This window comes from Aphis gossypii, chromosome 3, assembly GCF_020184175.1.
Source record: "Aphis gossypii isolate Hap1 chromosome 3, ASM2018417v2, whole genome shotgun sequence".
Classification (NCBI taxonomy): domain Eukaryota; kingdom Metazoa; phylum Arthropoda; class Insecta; order Hemiptera; family Aphididae; genus Aphis; species Aphis gossypii.
Window position 1 is genome coordinate 47,997,732 of NC_065532.1, and position 17,918 is coordinate 48,015,649.

General features: G+C 27.5%; 3 protein-coding genes across 15 annotated transcripts; 2 read left to right on the forward strand and 1 right to left on the reverse strand.

The window, feature by feature from the left end:
* Positions 1–6: 6 nt before the first annotated feature.
* LOC114120933 (cellular tumor antigen p53-like) lies at positions 7–3,840 on the forward strand. 9 transcript variants are annotated; one of them, XR_007604977.1, is made up of 9 exons: positions 87–405; positions 545–715; positions 1,320–1,518; positions 1,635–1,860; positions 1,929–2,142; positions 2,216–2,374; positions 2,861–2,919; positions 3,023–3,151; positions 3,273–3,840. XR_007604977.1 is itself a non-coding variant. In XM_050203530.1 (8 exons), exons 1-7 carry the CDS (start codon positions 367–369, stop codon positions 2,906–2,908), a joined length of 1,056 nt encoding a protein of 351 aa, XP_050059487.1. In that variant the 5' UTR covers positions 87–366; the 3' UTR covers positions 2,909–2,919; positions 3,023–3,840. The 9 variants fall into 9 exon arrangements, 5 of the variants coding, with proteins under 5 accessions (XP_050059490.1, XP_050059487.1, XP_050059489.1 ...); XR_007604978.1 differs by adding an exon at positions 2,438–2,518 and having other exon boundaries at positions 88–405; positions 3,023–3,840; XR_007604975.1 differs by having other exon boundaries at positions 2,861–3,178.
* On the reverse strand, positions 2,485–12,976 carry LOC114120934 (peripherin-2-like). 3 transcript variants are annotated; one of them, XM_050203534.1, is made up of 5 exons: positions 12,818–12,976; positions 12,480–12,733; positions 3,265–3,567; positions 3,006–3,210; positions 2,485–2,647 (listed from the first exon to the last, which is right to left on the reverse strand). In XM_050203534.1, exons 2-5 carry the CDS (start codon positions 12,716–12,718, stop codon positions 2,579–2,581), a joined length of 816 nt encoding a protein of 271 aa, XP_050059491.1. In that variant the 5' UTR covers positions 12,719–12,733; positions 12,818–12,976; the 3' UTR covers positions 2,485–2,578. The 3 variants fall into 3 exon arrangements, with proteins under 3 accessions (XP_050059491.1, XP_050059493.1, XP_027838838.2); XM_050203536.1 differs by lacking the exons at positions 12,480–12,733; positions 12,818–12,976 and adding an exon at positions 5,932–5,957; XM_027983037.2 differs by lacking the exons at positions 12,480–12,733; positions 12,818–12,976 and adding an exon at positions 4,424–4,820.
* LOC114120905 (cullin-4B) lies at positions 5,216–10,846 on the forward strand. Of its 3 annotated transcripts, none has more exons than XM_027982993.2 (2): positions 5,216–5,496; positions 8,061–10,846. In XM_027982993.2, the coding sequence occupies exon 2, from the start codon at positions 8,100–8,102 to the stop codon at positions 10,338–10,340; it is 2,241 nt and encodes a 746-aa protein (XP_027838794.1). In that variant the 5' UTR covers positions 5,216–5,496; positions 8,061–8,099; the 3' UTR covers positions 10,341–10,846. The 3 variants fall into 3 exon arrangements, with proteins under 3 accessions (XP_027838794.1, XP_050059486.1, XP_027838795.1); XM_050203529.1 differs by lacking the exon at positions 5,216–5,496 and adding an exon at positions 6,001–6,309; XM_027982994.2 differs by lacking the exon at positions 5,216–5,496 and adding an exon at positions 6,345–6,552.
* Positions 12,977–17,918: the final 4,942 nt, after the last annotated feature.

Here is a 17,918-nt window from a genome sequence, read left to right on the forward strand (position 1 = left end):
ATAAATTGATAAGTAACTTATTCATGGAGTGAAATGAATAATCCAGGTTTCTTGTCAGAACAAAAACGTGTGGACCAAAAGTACGTATTGTCGACATGTCGTTTACTATAACGAAAAAAATTACGGCCGTGGTTCCAATGGCAGATTCACAGAATAACGTATATTGCCATTTGCCATATTGGTCTCTTCTCTTTAATCTTATCTTTCAAAGTCTAAACTTGTTTAGACTTGAAACACCTTGTCATTACATGCTACACAATTGTCCAAAATGCCAAACTTTTAGTTTAGTAACATTTTTTTTTTCATACTTCAAAGTTCAAATAACAAACCAGTGTAATTATTTCACGTGTTATATACTTATATGAAATGGATACTATTAAATTTGAAAAAGAGGAAGTAATTGAGGTGATTTATTATTTACACATTATATAAGTATTTTAACTTAATCAAAATATTATTTACCTATAATTATAACTTGTATTTTATTTTATTTTTTTAATTTATTAATTATTTACATATTGTTAATAAAGTTAGTAATTAATAGGTGGTGAATAGTGAAGCTGAGACTGATACACAATCTTTCAGTGAAGAATCAGAATCTTATTATCAAGATTTTAGACAAACTGGTTTACAAATTTGTACTGATGATTATCCTGGCCAATTTAATTTTGATTTTTTTTTAGATGTTACAGAAATGTCTAAAAGACATTGGATGGCAAGTATTGTTTTTAACAATAAATAATTGGTTGGTTAAATTCCTATTTGTTACCTTTAATGAATTAAATTTAAAAAATGTTTTTGTACTAGTTATTTTCTTTACTAACAGTTAATAAATTATAAGCACGTTTAAAATTCTTTAACAAATATCTATAACATTGAAGTTGATATTGGTTAATATTACTTAGCTATTTATATTGTTAATTTTCTTTTAGGTATTTCAAATTATTCACTTTAAATTATTACTTTTTTTTATTTTGGAACAAACATTTTCAATTCCTTATTTTAAAGTAGAATATTTGAATTATTTCAACATATATGATAATCAAATCAGAGTAGTTAAAAATTATATTTATTATAAATCATATGTTTTGATTATTCTTATAAAGATTAAAGTATATTTATTTAAATATTTAAACAAGTTACATTATTAAATATTTTTCTGATATTTTTTTGAAAAACAATTTTAATGTACCAATTTTTAAATTAAATTATATAAACATTTTTTTTGATCTTGTTTGATGTGTATGTTATAACTGCGTTTTTTTTTTTTACCTAAGAAAATATCTTATTAGTTATTTATTGTAGTTATTATGTTTTAGTATTCTGCAGCTTTGAATAAAATATACATTGATATGAATCGAGTATTACCAATTCAATTTCAATGGCGATTTGATGATATTGGATTATTAGGAATAAAAAATCTTCAAATACGTGCATTACCAATTTTTGCAAATCCTGAATTTCAACAATTGTCTATAAAACGTTGTCCTATACATATTTTGCAGGATAAATTGTGTGGTATAAAATAATAAAATTCATATACCTAAATATTATATAAAGCTATAAATTTATGCATTCAAATTTAATTTTACTTACTTACTAATTAAATTAATTTGTTTCTTATCTGATTTTAGATAGAAAAAAAATTGAACACATACTTTGGTGTGAACAAAATGATGCTATTTATGAACAAAATAGCATAAGCCAAAGACATAGTGTTGTTGCCATTGTTCGCAATTTTGTTCCTTGTTCAGATTTTAAAACTTATAATGTATTATATAAATTTATGTGCAAATCTAGTTGTAGTATGAGTCTTAATCGAAGACCCGTTCATGTAATTTTTACTTTAGAAACATTACAGTAAGATTTCCACTATGTAATAATTAGTTTTTAAACAATTCATCTAATATATTTTTGTTTTATTTTAGTGGACAAGTATTAGGTAGAAAAAAAATTGGTGTGAAAGTTTGTAGTTGTCCAAGGAGAGACATGTTAAAAGAAGAAGCGATAGAAAGAAAAAGAATAACACCAGTAAACACTTTTAACAAACGTACATCATTAATTGACGATAATGAAATTCCAGGAAAAAAATTGAAAGCCAATAATGAAAACACCGAAAATAAAATTTATGAACTACCATCAGTATGTTTTTATTATATCAATCAATTATAACATAGAAGTTATTAAAAAAAAATTTAATTATAATGTTTTTTAGTTACCTATTCTAGGAAAACAGTTATATTTAAGCACTTTAGAATTATTGCATGGTCATTTTTTGGGTAGTGCTGTTCGAGAAGATCACTTAATAGACTCTCATCCTTTGATTAGCATGCTTGCTGATCTTATATCTCAAGTGAAATCTGAAAATAATCATGTAAGTTATAAGATATTGTTTGAAAATGTTTAACAAATATTAAATTATTTTCATTTTCTTTAGAACAAAGCTGAATCAGAAAACTCATTAACACAGTCAAATTAAAAAATATATTCATATGATAATAATAAGAACGTTGTAAAAGTAATTAAATTAAGGGAATTTATTTGTTTCTTTTAGAATGTAAAAAAAAATATTTTTCTTCTATAATTTTGATTTTGGATTGTGGTCATCATCCGTGTAGCCTTCATATTTTACAACAGCAGAAATAATCTAAAATTTAAAATATATAAATTAAATTGTGAAAATATTTATAACAATAAACTTGTATACACATATTATGTTCCTTTATTTAAATTTACTATAATATTATGTGTAAAGCTTTTGCTAGGATTTTATGAATATTGAGTATTGATCTATAAATTATTATTTATTACCTATTGGTACCTAACTAAAAACTAATTTATTTTAATTCATTAACTGTAGGTGCAAACAAAATATGTTATTCAAATTGACAATACAAAAATAATTTGATGTTACAAAAGGTAAATTTGATTGTTGTACCCATTTTATTTATAAAGTGTTTTTACAATTATTCAACTATTTTAATCACTTATATTATCATTATTACCTGAATGACCAATACAGCATAAAAAAAGTATCTTGTGGATGCAATAGAATTTATTTTATTAGCTATTATTGAAGAGCAACTTTTTTGAAAATATTTTTCTGGATCTGGTTGTTCACCATCTGTGAATGTATTGCAAATAGCATCAGGTAAACAACAGCTTATAGGAGCAGCAGGTATAATGAATTTTCCATTTTGTTGTGTGAATCTTGAATAAAATTTTAATTAATATCATTCCAATTGATAAGACATTATTTTGTACTTTTTTAGTAGAGAGAATGAAGATAAAGTAATTGGTGAAACCCAAGCTGTTTGGAACCAATCTGTATTTTTGGAACTACCACAGCAATAATAATGTTGTTGAAATTGATCCCAAAATAATTGCCAAGCTCTATTCGTGGAATATTTATTGAGACTAGAAGTCAGGATGTTTTCTATCTCTCCTGAAATAGTTTGCAGAGTAAATTGTAAATTGGCACAATAAGAAATAAGTACCATGGCTTCAACTGCAGTTACTACAACATAAGATCTCAGTTTTAGACTTTGCTTTGTTAGTGCACTTTTCCTAAAAACCAAAAAAAGTTTGTTGATTACTCAAAATGTGTATATTCTACTAATGAAAATTTAGTTTTAGTATACAATTGTTGGGAATCTATTACTGTATTTTAGACACCCTTGCTAATGCTAATACACATTTTTTATGTAAGATTCGGACTATTATGTATTAGGGATACAATTATACAGAATTATACATGTCCTCTTAAGGTCTGATCAGAAAAAAAGCAATGTGTAAATTTTTTGTGATTATGAATATTATACCAATATTACCTATTGTTAATCTATGAGTATTTATTTATCTTGATTAAGGTTACCACTTATTAAGGTCTAAGATCTTAGTCTGCCAGTCCGTGATGGTTACTTACATACATATATGATACCTATATGTATTTGTTAAATTTTAAATATGGTTTATCAATATTAAGATCAGTCAAATTTTGTAAGGATTTACTTTTTGACACAAATTGGAAGTAATTGATTTTATGAAGCTAGTCGAAATAGCTCTATGACTAAATATATGTTTATACTATCAAAAATCATTTTGAATTTTTTAGAGTAATAATTTTTTTCTTGTTACTCTCGACTCGCAAACGGCTTAAGACAGTACTATAATATTGTCTATACTACATTATCTTAAGCCGTGCTATTGTATTAATCCGTTTAATCTTTTTGATTTTATTCGTTGGCGTTTTTGTATTTTCTATTGATTTTTTTGTACTTACGTATACGTTATATTACGTTATAAACACTTAATAATTTTTATCTTATCTTACGTATTTTTCAAATTATAATTAATATTATATATAATAAATAATAATATGTAATATATAAATAATTTCCATATTATTATTATTTCTATTAACCTATTATGGCGATATGGCAATTCAAAAATGCAGTGATTACGCGTGTATCGGCACTCGTCGCTACGCTCCGCACAAATCGAAAATATCCCCCGACTTGCTATGCAACACCACCTCAAGTAGGTCACAGGGTACATACTACATAACTACATAAGTTTCAAAAAACAAAAGGTGTACCGTATACGTAAGTACAAAAAAATAACAAAAATGGTCCTCCGCGCATCATTATAGTTGTGTTGCGCGCATGAGTATAAACGTAAAATCGAAAACTTTGGAAGGCCATAACTCCGAAACTAAATGAGAGCGACAAATTCTGATTGCACCATCGTTCTTAACTCGATGAGATACATGAGTTTCGATAAAAAAAATTGAAAAAATCGCTTGGCCCCTAAACTAGATTTATGCCGATAATTCATTTGGGTGCTACTTTTTTATTGTCCGTAAGACAATAATATAATTATATTATTTATAATGTCCAATAAGATATTCAAATTTAATCCATTTTGTGTTTAGAATTAGAAGTGTGGTCGGGCGTTGAGGTGTTAATGCGTTATGCCGAATACGCGTCACAGTATATTATGGTAAAATGACTAAAATGTTAGCGGTTTCAAATAGGTGCCAAAATTTATAAATTTATAGTATTTGGCGGTTCTCTGACACAGTTCGACAGTCGACACTAACACCGAAACTTGAAAGGCACGTGCGTGATTGTCGATAGTTGGCACCGCTGTAAACGACGTACGAGCACAACATGCGTAGTAATAGTAATAATAATAAATAATACAATTGTTTACAGAATAATAATCATCATGTTATTTATACGGAATCTTGGTTATCACGATTAAGTAAAATATTAATGCTCGTGACTCGTGAGCCGTGTTATTTTCGTTATTTAGTTGATCATAATATAATTATTATTGTTCGTATAATATACTAAATCATCGTCATTTGAAACGGTTCATAGAAGTGTCCGTCGTTCACTGCGGTCCATCCGCCGCCCGATTGGACCATCACGCAATGCACCGGCAATAGACGTATTCATCCACGGAGACCGAGTGCAGTTCTCTAAAGCTAAGGTAATAACATAGTTGTAGACATTAGCAAGCGTTTAATGCTTTTAATTATCAGTTTTGGGGCTGTTACGAAATCGTGTTCGGTTTCGTCCAATTTTTGCGCTTGTGAGCTATGGTAGATGCGCGATTCCGTTACCGGCACCAAGTCACTAACGCCGCCGCCACTGGGTTCGACACTTGCTACCCATGAGCCGGATATCTGTCCGTAGCGATTTGTTTGATAATATGAAATATAAACCATATTGTGTACAGTAATGATTATTATACATAATAAATGTTTAGTGGACTCGTGGTCTATCGCCGACAATAGGAATAGTAAAAATAAATATTATATAGTCATTCAGTGGATAAAATTAGTATGAGATATATAATCAACAGGGAGAAATGAAGAAACCTGATAAGCGTATACCAATATTACCAAATACCAATTTGACTTACCACTGTACCATTGAAAAGAGATAAAAGAGATTTACTCGGCTAGTGTAGACTGTAGACTAGTTAGTACTGTACTACAACAACTGTAGTTTGTTTAGTAAAAAGTCTACATATTGTTTACTGTATAGTTACACTTACATCATGTATGTTTCTGTTCGTTTCTTTTATTGTAGTTTTTATTATGATACGACTTACGAATCGGTTACCTTTAAAAAAATTTAGGGAAGTATATACATTTAAAAGTTTCAAAAATAATATGACCCAATAGATGTTTCATACTATTCAAGGCCAGTTCTGTAATATATTTTTAACATTGATATCCTTGATGTTGTCCTCATTTTGTTCTAATCAAATAAAATATTAAAATAATATTTAAATTAAGTAAGTTTTGTTTACTTTTATTTACACATTATTCCTATTTTAATGGTGAAATCAGTAGTAATTAACTTTGACTTGATTTAATAATTAATCTTAGTAATTTCCTCTCGGCTAATTTACAACATTGCCTAAAATAATACGGAAATGTAGATAAAACAACGAAGTATTCAACAATGCCTAACATCATCAGTAATTGCCAACAATGACTAGGAATTCATGACAATTCCTATACTTTCATTTATTCTGGTAACATACATATTAATTTAAAATAATTGATTAAAACGTTAACTATGAATGCTGTCATTTATTTAAATAATAGTATATATAGATATATTTTTTTGTAGCAATTATTATTTTTTTTTTTTATTAAGAAAGACAATTCAGAATTTGTACACAATAATTACAACAAGCAAATTAGATAGGTAAAAAAAAAAAAGAATAAAGTAACATGAATATCGTGTTGAGGATGAAACCCCATGGTAACACCTCCTTTACTAATTTAATAGGTCTCTACACCATTTATGCTTTAGTCTGCGTGGCAGGTTTTTTGGGAGGGTGAAAGTGGACATGTGTGATATTAAAGTATTGCTATGTGTGCTTAAATTTTGGTGGAAACGTTTGTACATTGTTTTGGCTAGTTCAGTGGTAATTGTTATTTTTAAGTCATTGTGTAAGGTAAAGTTTGAAACGTACCAGGAGGCTTTGGTTACTAACCTTAGCGCAATTGATTGAAAAGCCTGAATTGGCCTGATGTTCGAGAGCTTGGCTGGACCCCAGATTGCTATTCCATAAGATCAGACTGATTTTATGATTGACTTCTATATAAAAAGTTTGTTTTGGAGTGATATTTTTGAGTTGAGGAGTGGTTGGAGGAGATGAAGTCTATTGTTCGCTGATTTTCTTTTTTCTTTTAGGTAGGGGCCCCAGGTTAGTCTTTTATCAAATGTTATGTCTAAGTACTTTATTTCGGTTCGGACAAGGATAGGGACGTTGTTCATGATTAATTGAGGGCACTCGTGAGGAGACTGTTTTAACGTGAAAGTAACTTGCACCGAATTGTTTGTATTTATTTTAACTTTCCATTTCTTGGCCCATTCATCGATTTTATTATTTTATTATTCGTCGATTATTAGCATGATCCTGAAGTGTAGCTGAAGCTAGATTAGGGTTAGAACTGGAGGAAAGAATAGCTGTATCATCAGTGTATGTTGCAAGAAGGGTGTTACTAGATTGAAGGCAACTGCTGTGAATATATTATGTAGATCAGGGGATAAATCACTACCCTGTGGGATTCCAGCATATATTGAGTGTGTAGGTGAGATATTGTTACCCTGACGTACGATAAACGAAAGATTATGTAGATAAGATTTGATAATAAAATAGTAGGGAGCTGGCATGAAGAGTTTTAATTTGTATAGTAAGTCTTCGTGCCAGACTCTATCGAAAGCTTGGGCAATATCTTAAAACAGTCCGGAACAGTATTCTTTGTTTTTGAGAGCAGTTGGGATTTCGTCAGTAAGACGATGAACTTGATGAATTATTGAGTGCCTATTTCGAAATCCAAACTGATTATTTGGTATGATTTGGTTAGCAATTATTATTATATAGGAAGAATAGGTATATAAAAAAAAATTATGCCATTATCATGAATTCATCATATAATTTTTATTTGCATTAATTGTGTAGTTATTACTGAAAATTAATATTTATAATATTCCCAATAATAATTATATTTTGAATTTTTTTTTTTTCAGAAATATTGATATTTTTTTGAAGTTCTCTACAAATTAATCATGGCAGATACAAGAAGATCTAATGTATCGGCATTGAATCTGTCATTAAATTCATCATTAAAATCCAATCCTACGAAAAAACTAGTAGTGAAAAATCTCAAAACAAAACCATCGATACCAGACAATTATCAGGATCAAACATGGGAAAAGTTACGTGAAGCTGTTATTGCCATACAAACTTCAACTGCTATTCAATATACTATGGAAACTCTGTATCAAGCTGTAGAAAATATGTGTAATTATAATTTAGCAGCCGCATTATATAATAAACTTATTGAGCTAAGTGAAACACATGTTAAAAAATTATTATTAAATTTTACTGAAGTAACAAATGACAAAATCATATTTTTAAAAAAAGTAAACCAACATTGGTCATCACATTGTGAACAAATGTTGATGATACGCAGTATATTTCTATATCTAGACCGAACTTATGTACTTCAAAATCCTAATGTTAATTCTATTTGGGATATGGGCTTGAATTTGTTTCGTCATCATATTATGTTAAATACTAATGTTCAAAACCGAGCAGTTGATGGTTTGCTTCTACTTATAGAAAAAGAAAGACAAGGTGATATGGTAGACAAAACGTTACTCAAATCATTACTTAGAATGCTTTCAGATTTAAAAATTTACCAAGATGCTTTTGAAGGAAAGTTCTTACAGGCCACTGAGCGCCTCTATGCAACTGAAGGTTCACGATTAATGAATGAGCTTGAAGTTTCCGAGTATTTGTACCATGTTGAGAAGCGTCTAAGTGAAGAAAATGAACGTCTCATTCATTATTTAGATGCATCTACAAAGTGGTCATTAATACACACAGTTGAAAAACAGTTGATAAGTGAACATGTTAGTACCATATTACAAAAAGGATTGGAACAATTGCTCAATGAGAATAGACTGGACGATCTAAAGTTAATGTATAACCTACTGACACGTGTAAAAAAAGGACTTACAGAACTCTGTATAAATTTTAATGGCTACATAAAAAAATATGGACGAACTATTGTTATAGATCCAGAAAAGGATAAAACAATGGTTCAAGAATTATTAGATTTCAAAGACAAAATGGACATTATTGTAAAACAATGCTTTCAAGGAAATGAGAAATTTGGTAACAGTTTAAAAGAAGCGTTTGAACATTTTGTCAACCAACGAACAAACAAACCTGCTGAACTTATTGCCAAATTTGTTGACTCTAAACTTAAAGTTGGTAATAAAGAATCTACAGAAGAAGAGTTGGAGAAACTTTTAGATAAAATTATGGTTCTGTTTCGGTTCATTCATGGCAAAGATGTTTTTGAAGCTTTTTACAAAAAAGATTTAGCCAAAAGACTGTTACTTGGGAAGTCTGCAAGTGTGGATGCTGAAAAAAGTATGCTATCCAAATTAAAGCAAGAATGTGGTGGAGGATTTACCTCCAAACTTGAAGGTATGTTTAAGGATATGGAGATTAGTAAAGACATAAATGTGGCTTACAAACAGTATTTGGCTCATTTTAAAGATATCCAACTCTCTGTTATTGACATGACAGTCAACATATTAACCATGGGGCACTGGCCAACTTATACCGTGACTGAAGTAGCCATGCCCAACGAAATTATTGAATATCAAGAGCATTTTAATAAGTTTTATCTAGCCAAACACAATGGTAGAAAATTACAGTGGCAGCCAACTTTGGGTCATTGTGTGTTGCGTTCTCAGTTCAAGCAGGGTAATAAAGAATTACAAGTTAGCTTGTTCCAAGCAATGGTGCTGTTATTATTTAACGAATATCAATTGCTTCATTTTAAAGAAGTAAAAACTATGACTAACATGGAAGATATTGAATTGAGGAGAACACTGCAATCATTGGCATGTGGTAAAGCAAGAGTGTTGATAAAGTCTCCCAAAGGACGGGATATAGGTGACGATGATCAGTTTTCAATCAATAATGATTTTAGTAACAAACTATATAGAATTAAAATTAACCAAGTGCAAATGAAAGAGACAAATGAAGAGCAAAAGGCAACTGAAGAGCGAGTATATCAGGATAGACAGTATCAAATGGATGCAGCTATTGTGAGGATAATGAAAATGCGCAAGTCACTCATGCATAATCTTTTGATCAGTGAATTATTCAATCAGCTTAAGTTTCCCGCCAAGCCAGCTGATTTAAAGAAACGTATAGAGTCTCTTATTGACCGAGATTATATGGAAAGAGATAAAGATAATCCTAATCAATATAATTATATTGCATAATTTGCAAATATGTTTGTTTTTTTTATATTTTTTAAATATGTCAATGTATATTTTCAAATTTATATGAATGTATATAATGTATTTGTTTATAGATAAATTACTGGCAAGACCCATAGATGGGTTCTCCTAATATATTAGTGATATGATTGCATGATGGCAATCTGGCTGTTAGATTATAGTACTTATCTTGTTTTTATATTAGTAATTTAATACAGAAATGTTTTATCTTATGAAATATGTTTTCTTTTTTCTATTATAATTTAGCATCTAATCCATTTGTCAACTTTGTTTAATTTGGATGTTTTGTTTTTGCATAGTTCACTTATTTACTGTGTTTACCTCAGATATAATGAATACATGAATACATTTTATCAATGTAAGAATATCATACATGTTTGTGAATATTATATTTTATATTGTTAAAATTAAAAATTAAAAGTAATTAATTGCTTTTTGTATGAATATTGTAAAGTTGTAAAAATATGAAAATGTCATAGTTGATGGTATTTTTTTTTGTATAATTATCCTATCTAATCAAAGGTAGAAGTCTCTTTTTGATATAATTTCAAATAAAAAAAATATCTGTAGTAATATTAATAAGTACCCACCTATTGGTTTAATATTTTTCATTATCATTATAAATGTTGTGTTCATTAAATTAAATTTACTAAAAATAAATGTAATATTATAAATTATATTATTATATTTAATATTATAATATAATTTACAAACTGAGAAAATAAAGTAAAATTATACAAAAATAAAATATAATAATACAATTTTAAACAAATATATTTTCAACTTATAATTTAAAAAATATTTTAGTATTATTTTTGTTTTTTCAATATTGACTGAATTTAAACATTTAATATTTACCTGTTTTACCTATTTGTTGAATATTTGCTTCAATATAAGTAGGTAAATATATCAACAAAAATTTGAATATTATACTATAGATCAGTGATGCCCAACATTTCTTCCTTAGCACCAGGCGCACCAAGTATTAAGGTACTAAGAAACTTACTCAAATAATATAGTTTTGTTACATATAGTACCTAGGTAATAAGTAGGTATATAATATATATGTAGGTACATATTCGACTTGTTTTCTTATCTTTTATTGACTATTGAAAAGATTACAAATTGAGGTATACCGTATACATGCAGTAGGTAGTTGAATTAGTATTCACTATTCTGTACGCTTTTTTAAGTGCATGAGTGATAGGACATATGAGTTAAAGGTGTTCACACACTGCAGTGGTTGCATTAAAATAATCGTGCAACTTCTATTTGTAAATATCAGAAAAAAACGCAAGGACAACGATGAATTTTTCAGACATGATTAGTAAAACACAAAAACTTTTTGTTTTTTTTATAACTACTATGTCACTAGCTTTACGGCACATGCAATACAATCATACTCCAGAATTCGTTAGGTGAAGAGTATAATAATATAGAAGCTTAATATACCTACTTGGGTAGATACCAATATATGGTTGAACCATAGAATTTTGGACGGTACCGTAGTAGGTATCTATTCTACTATTAGTGTTTGGTACAACTTATTTACTTCGTATTTTATTAATTATTATTAGATTATGTAATTTGACTCGTTCGATTAAAAATATATTTTCAGACCTTTATTATTTATTATTGAAATTTTATTTGATCAATCGTTTCTTTAGTAGGTACTCGTACAATCTAACCTACTCAAAATTTTAGATTTTTAGTTTTTGCCTACCGTCGCACCGACCGGTTTTTTTATCGATGTGTGCTAGTCAAGGGTTGTGGAGGAAAGAGGTTAAGGTTAACTGAATTGTGTCTATCGGTATAGATATGTCTGAAAATTAGATCTCCTCAGTCCCCTCCTATCAAAAAAAAAACAAATAAAATAAAATATGCAATATCTATAATATTTAAAAAAAAAAGTATTTTAATACTTAAGACTTAACAATAAAATCAATATAAAATACACCAAAATTGTTGTAGGTATTACCTACTTTTACTACTTATTTAATAATAATACACACACACTCTTACATAATTATATATTGTTGTCTCGCTAATCAGTGATCACCCCTGTATAAGATATTGATATTTTTTTAGGTATTTATGACATGTAGGTACGTAGTTGCTTACTTGAAATGGTGTATTTTTTTTTCTGTGTAGTCTACTGAGTTAACGGCGGTAGCCGAGATCACGAAAAGTGAGGACGAAGTCGAATAGAACATTATGTCAAATAGCCATTCTTTGAGCGGACTGATCAATTGGTTTTTTATGTCTATTACCAAAACTAAATGGACGATTGTGCCAAACGCTAACAGACATCTGAACACTGTAACGAAGGTTCCGAAACGCATAAATGCTGCTTTGTTCATATTTTGTCTTAGTTCCTAAAATTATGTGAAGGTATCTTTATGTTGTCTAGTATTTACGTAATTGAATAATATTTGGTCATATTATAATTTATATTATACCTATATTATGTACGTTATGATGATGCGTATTTTGAAAAATTGATGGTAGATCGACGGAATAAGATCGAATATTAAAATCGCATATCGTAGGAGACGATTTATATTGTTTTATTTTATAGTCGGCGACCATAAAATTGTAACCAGGTAACCCACGATTATAATTACTCACCAATTACCACGTCTTCATTAGATTCGTCAGCTGTCAGAATAGCGGTTATTGTCTTTATCTTCACATACAGTGTGGTAGAACCGATGTACATTTTTCTCGTACCTATATTTTAGCTACTAAGGCACTTATAAAATGTCAACTTGTACAAATGAACTGTTAATCAATAAAATAATTGTAATACACAGATACGTGTAATATTATAATAGGTATGTACATAATACGATTTTTTTTTAATATTCAAGCTACTGTTAGAAGCTAGGTATTAATGTTTTGTAACTTTTAAATTAAAACTAATTGAACTATGTTATATCTACCTAATTATTATTCAACTTATAACCAAGTATTTAAAATTTAAATAGGTGTATTGTATAATCTAGGTAATTAAAATATTTAAAAAGACAATGTGAGATAAATTAGGCACCTCTTTTTTTACATTTTGCAATTATAGATCAAACCCAAATTTAGAACCTATGTAAAGGGACATTAAGTTAGATTTTACCTATTTGTCATAAAGTTTAGCCAAGTTCTAATTGTCTTAAATTTTGAACATTAAGAATTCAAATAATTGTTTTATAATCAATTAATAACTTTCATAAAACATCATTCAACTTAGTCTAATTAAATAAGTATGATATTCAATTTTGTATCCACAGAATAAGATAACATAAAATATAACAAAGAATATTTGTATTATTTTAGTTTTCGATTGGATATAGAAGAATGTCAAGAATGGTATAGTGGTGTTAAGATGAATACTGGATATAGTCAATAAAAAGTTTATAAGGATATTTTTCTAACGTAGGTAAGTAAATACCTTTATAAATCTATGTATATATTAATTAAGGAAAATTCAGGATTTCATATTAGAATCATTCAAACTTTGGTAATGGTACCTACTACCTACATCGAACTATAACTATTTTACATGTAGTATAAAAAAGTTCGAAGATAAATACAAATTATGTTATAAATTATAATGAATAACAATATATCTGTTTTTATTAACAAACAACAAAGAATTTAATTAAAAAAATTGTTTCTCTTCCATGAAGAGTTTCAACTTTCAAGTGGAGGTACGTCCCTTAATTGGAATAATAATGTATTTAATTATTTTAAAGTACACATAAAATAATATTCGAAATTAATTTACCATCACAGATAACTAAAAATATTGTTCTCCGTTAGGGATTCAGAATGTATACGTACTGTCAAAAATTATACGAAAGAAATCTTAGGGAATAGAAAATAGCTTTACATAGTATTATGCGTAGGTACAATACATTTTATAACTGACATATTTATGTGTTGTAACATCAATGGATAACATATAATAATTTACAGACATACAGTGTTAGGATTCGTTATTATCTCGTCTGTAAGATTTGGTTACACATTAGAGAATGTTGTAAATAAAAAATAAAAATGAATATTGTGAAGGTATAAAGTTAAAAGTATCATTCAAATAAAAGATATACCTAAATGTATTGTGTATTTTAACTTTTAAGTATAAAAATAATTATTAATTATATAACAAAAAAAAATATTATAACACAATAGACTGAATCATCTTTACGAAATCAAATCATGTAGTTTGCAGATTTTCGAATATTTTAATATGGTACTGAATAAGTGTAATTATTTTCTGATTGAATGATCTAATTTTTTTTTTTTTGAATATAATATGTCTGGTAAGGTTTATAAAATCACGAGGTACCTAAAATATTAATGATACGATTACGGACGCACTTGGGCTATAAAAAGATTTAGTATACTGAAAATAAATACACTTGGGTTACGCTATATACGACATGCTTACATACCTTAGAGAATTGTCTACGTAAACCTTCTTAGTTTCTTAAATTCTAATGTTAAATAATATTTCTATAATATAATCCACTGTTACGTATTATAAATTGCATAACGAAAGTAAAAATTGATTATAACTAGAACAAGACTAAAAGATAGACTAAAAAAAAAACACTTTATACTATAGTAATACAAAAACATTTACATAGAAAATCTCTCACTGTAACGTGTGATATCAAGAGTTAGTTAGAATGGTATGTTTAGTTAGAGTCGAAAATCTTACGGGGCATTATATAGGTTAGGTACTATATACTGGTTAGCTATTCTAAACCTCTTAATTCACTTCCTAAACTTGTTTATTTCAAACGATTTCCATCATACGATTCTCAGAATTCAAAGCTCTAGAGAAGACCTACCTCTGGTTTATGCTATTACCTAAGTTTTATGAAATCGCTAAATATAGTTAATAAATATATTATAACTAGTATTTAAACAAAATTTAAGGGTAATTGTTCGAGTATTTTTGCTTTATATTTTATTAAGATGATACTATTATTAATATACTGTAATAACGATATTTTTAAGTAAAATAATTTCAAAAGTTAGAGCACAATAAAAATCACAAATCTACACAATAATATAACTGTTTAAAAGGAAAATAAAATGCTACCGATAAGTATTAAAGTTTTGATGAGCGAAGTGGAATAATAATAATTATCAAATAATATACCTACCATGAAATATATACCATATAGTACCTGCGTTCATGGGCCTGAAGCTATAATGTTTATCATTAATTATTCTATGGTTAGATAACCATGTTTTAACAATATAGTCAAAACTTAAAAATTAAAGTTATACATAATAATCAAACTATAACCTTGTTTACAACAAAAATATGATCCATATGTATTTTTTTCTAAAGTCCGTGCTCATCATTACTATTTGACATTTATAAATGCAAATTACAAATAATTTATCGTTATCATAGATTAAGGTACCTTGAATTATATAAATATGTATAATGTATATAATATATTAATGATATAACTTATAAAAAAAATTCTGAGCAATATACTACGGTCTATAAAAAAAAAAAAAGAGACTAGTGACTACGGAACTGAGGTACATAATACATGTTTATTGTTTAATGCAGATTGGCTAGAAAAATTAAAATTTAATATCTATCCATCAGTATATCTACAGGAAAATACCATGTTCTTTTATTAGGTATGTAATATTATTTCAAAATATTATTAAAAGCATAATTATTTCATAGAAAGTTTGTTAAATGTTTCAGTTATTTTAATTATTTTTATTGAAATAATTTGAATCCCGTATAATTTAAAATATGTATCATTGAGTTATTTATAAATGATATCCTTAGTGATTTTTATCTCATTATATTATATTATTATATCATGGTGAAATATTAAAATAAATTACACGCTTATACAAAATATACAACATTTAATTACTAAATTAAGTATAAACAATTCGCAGTATTATCGAATAGGTATAGATACTAAGTTGCATAATTTTTTTAAATATTCAAAATACTATCATAATAGAATATAGAGTTTCGAAAACTTAAAAACCTGACACAATATTATCGATAATCGATTTACTCGTATTATTAGATTGGATCACTCAGATTGCTTAAATATAATCAAATATAGTTTTGGGATAGGTGTATGATAATGCCGTATGCTATGTTTGATGCTTATCAAAATGTTATCTTTACAACAACTTTTAAATTTCTTGTAGCTACCTATTTAATAAAATATATATAAGTATATGCATATTTTATGCATCTATATTAGTTGTTATTTTATCTCTATGTTTAATCAACTATGATGAAAAATATATGAAGTTCGTGACCAGTTATATTAGCATTGTACAGAAATATTTTAAAAAAAAGTTTAAAAGATAATTTTAATTCTTGCGATTTATAATATTAACAATATCATATATTTATATGAATATGAATTTACACGGATTACTTGATATTGAGAAATTATTGGTGTTAATTCATCTGTTTAGATTTCAGTTTTTGATCTAAACTAATTTTATGGGTGGGTGTAATGTATATTATTCTAGTGCCTATCTATTACCTACCTATCTATCCTAGATAGTATAGCAGCTATTATAGTAGGTTGACAATTACAACTGGGTCATTTTAATTGGTACACAGAGAAAATTTAATTTGTACAACGTGTGACATTAGTAATAAAAAATAATAATACAATTTATGTGTATCATACTTTCATAATTTTTATGAACTTATGAAATTCTTCCGCAACCAATAAATGTATAAGTACCTACCTTCTATAACCATTATTTCTAAGAAACATATCATTAAATCCGTTTACCACGTCATATAGTATATGTAGAGGAAAAAAAAATACATTTATTATCGACTATGTATACTCACAGGATACAAATTTGCCTAAATAGATGACGGTCAAAAAATAAGGATCTGAATACAAGTTACTATTTTTATTATTGTAGACCGTGGTGTCACGGGCAGGTATACGGTACTTCTAGCAACGCAATTGTATTTATTAGATTTGGGCTATTTTACTGATTTTAAGTCTGTCCCTAAAGGTTAAAAGCCAAATTTCCATTCTTATTTCTTAAACTTTTATCAAAAGAAACAGTAAAAATTTAAGAATGCTTATTATATGATTCGCAGATACTATCGGGAAATTATATTATACATTCCTAGCCATAAAATTTAATATAAGGCTGGTTAATGTTTAAATAATAATATATTTTTTTATACTATATTATTGACCATCACTTTCTGTTTTTATCTTTGAAAGCAAATTATCAAACATATTGTATCCCATAAGATAACCACTTAAATGAAATATTACATAAAATAAAATAGCTAGGTAATCTTTTTTATAATAAAGTAAACTTATAAAACAACGCAGTTTGCAAGTAACTATACTAGTCATAACTCATTGCTTATTATTTATAAGCCATATATCAATTCATCAAAGATATAATAAAAATTAGGTTTATTAAAATTTATGACTGATAAATTATTGTTAACGATTTAATTTAAAGTAGGTATCTATAAAACCCATATTATACTGAACATTATTATTTTACACATTA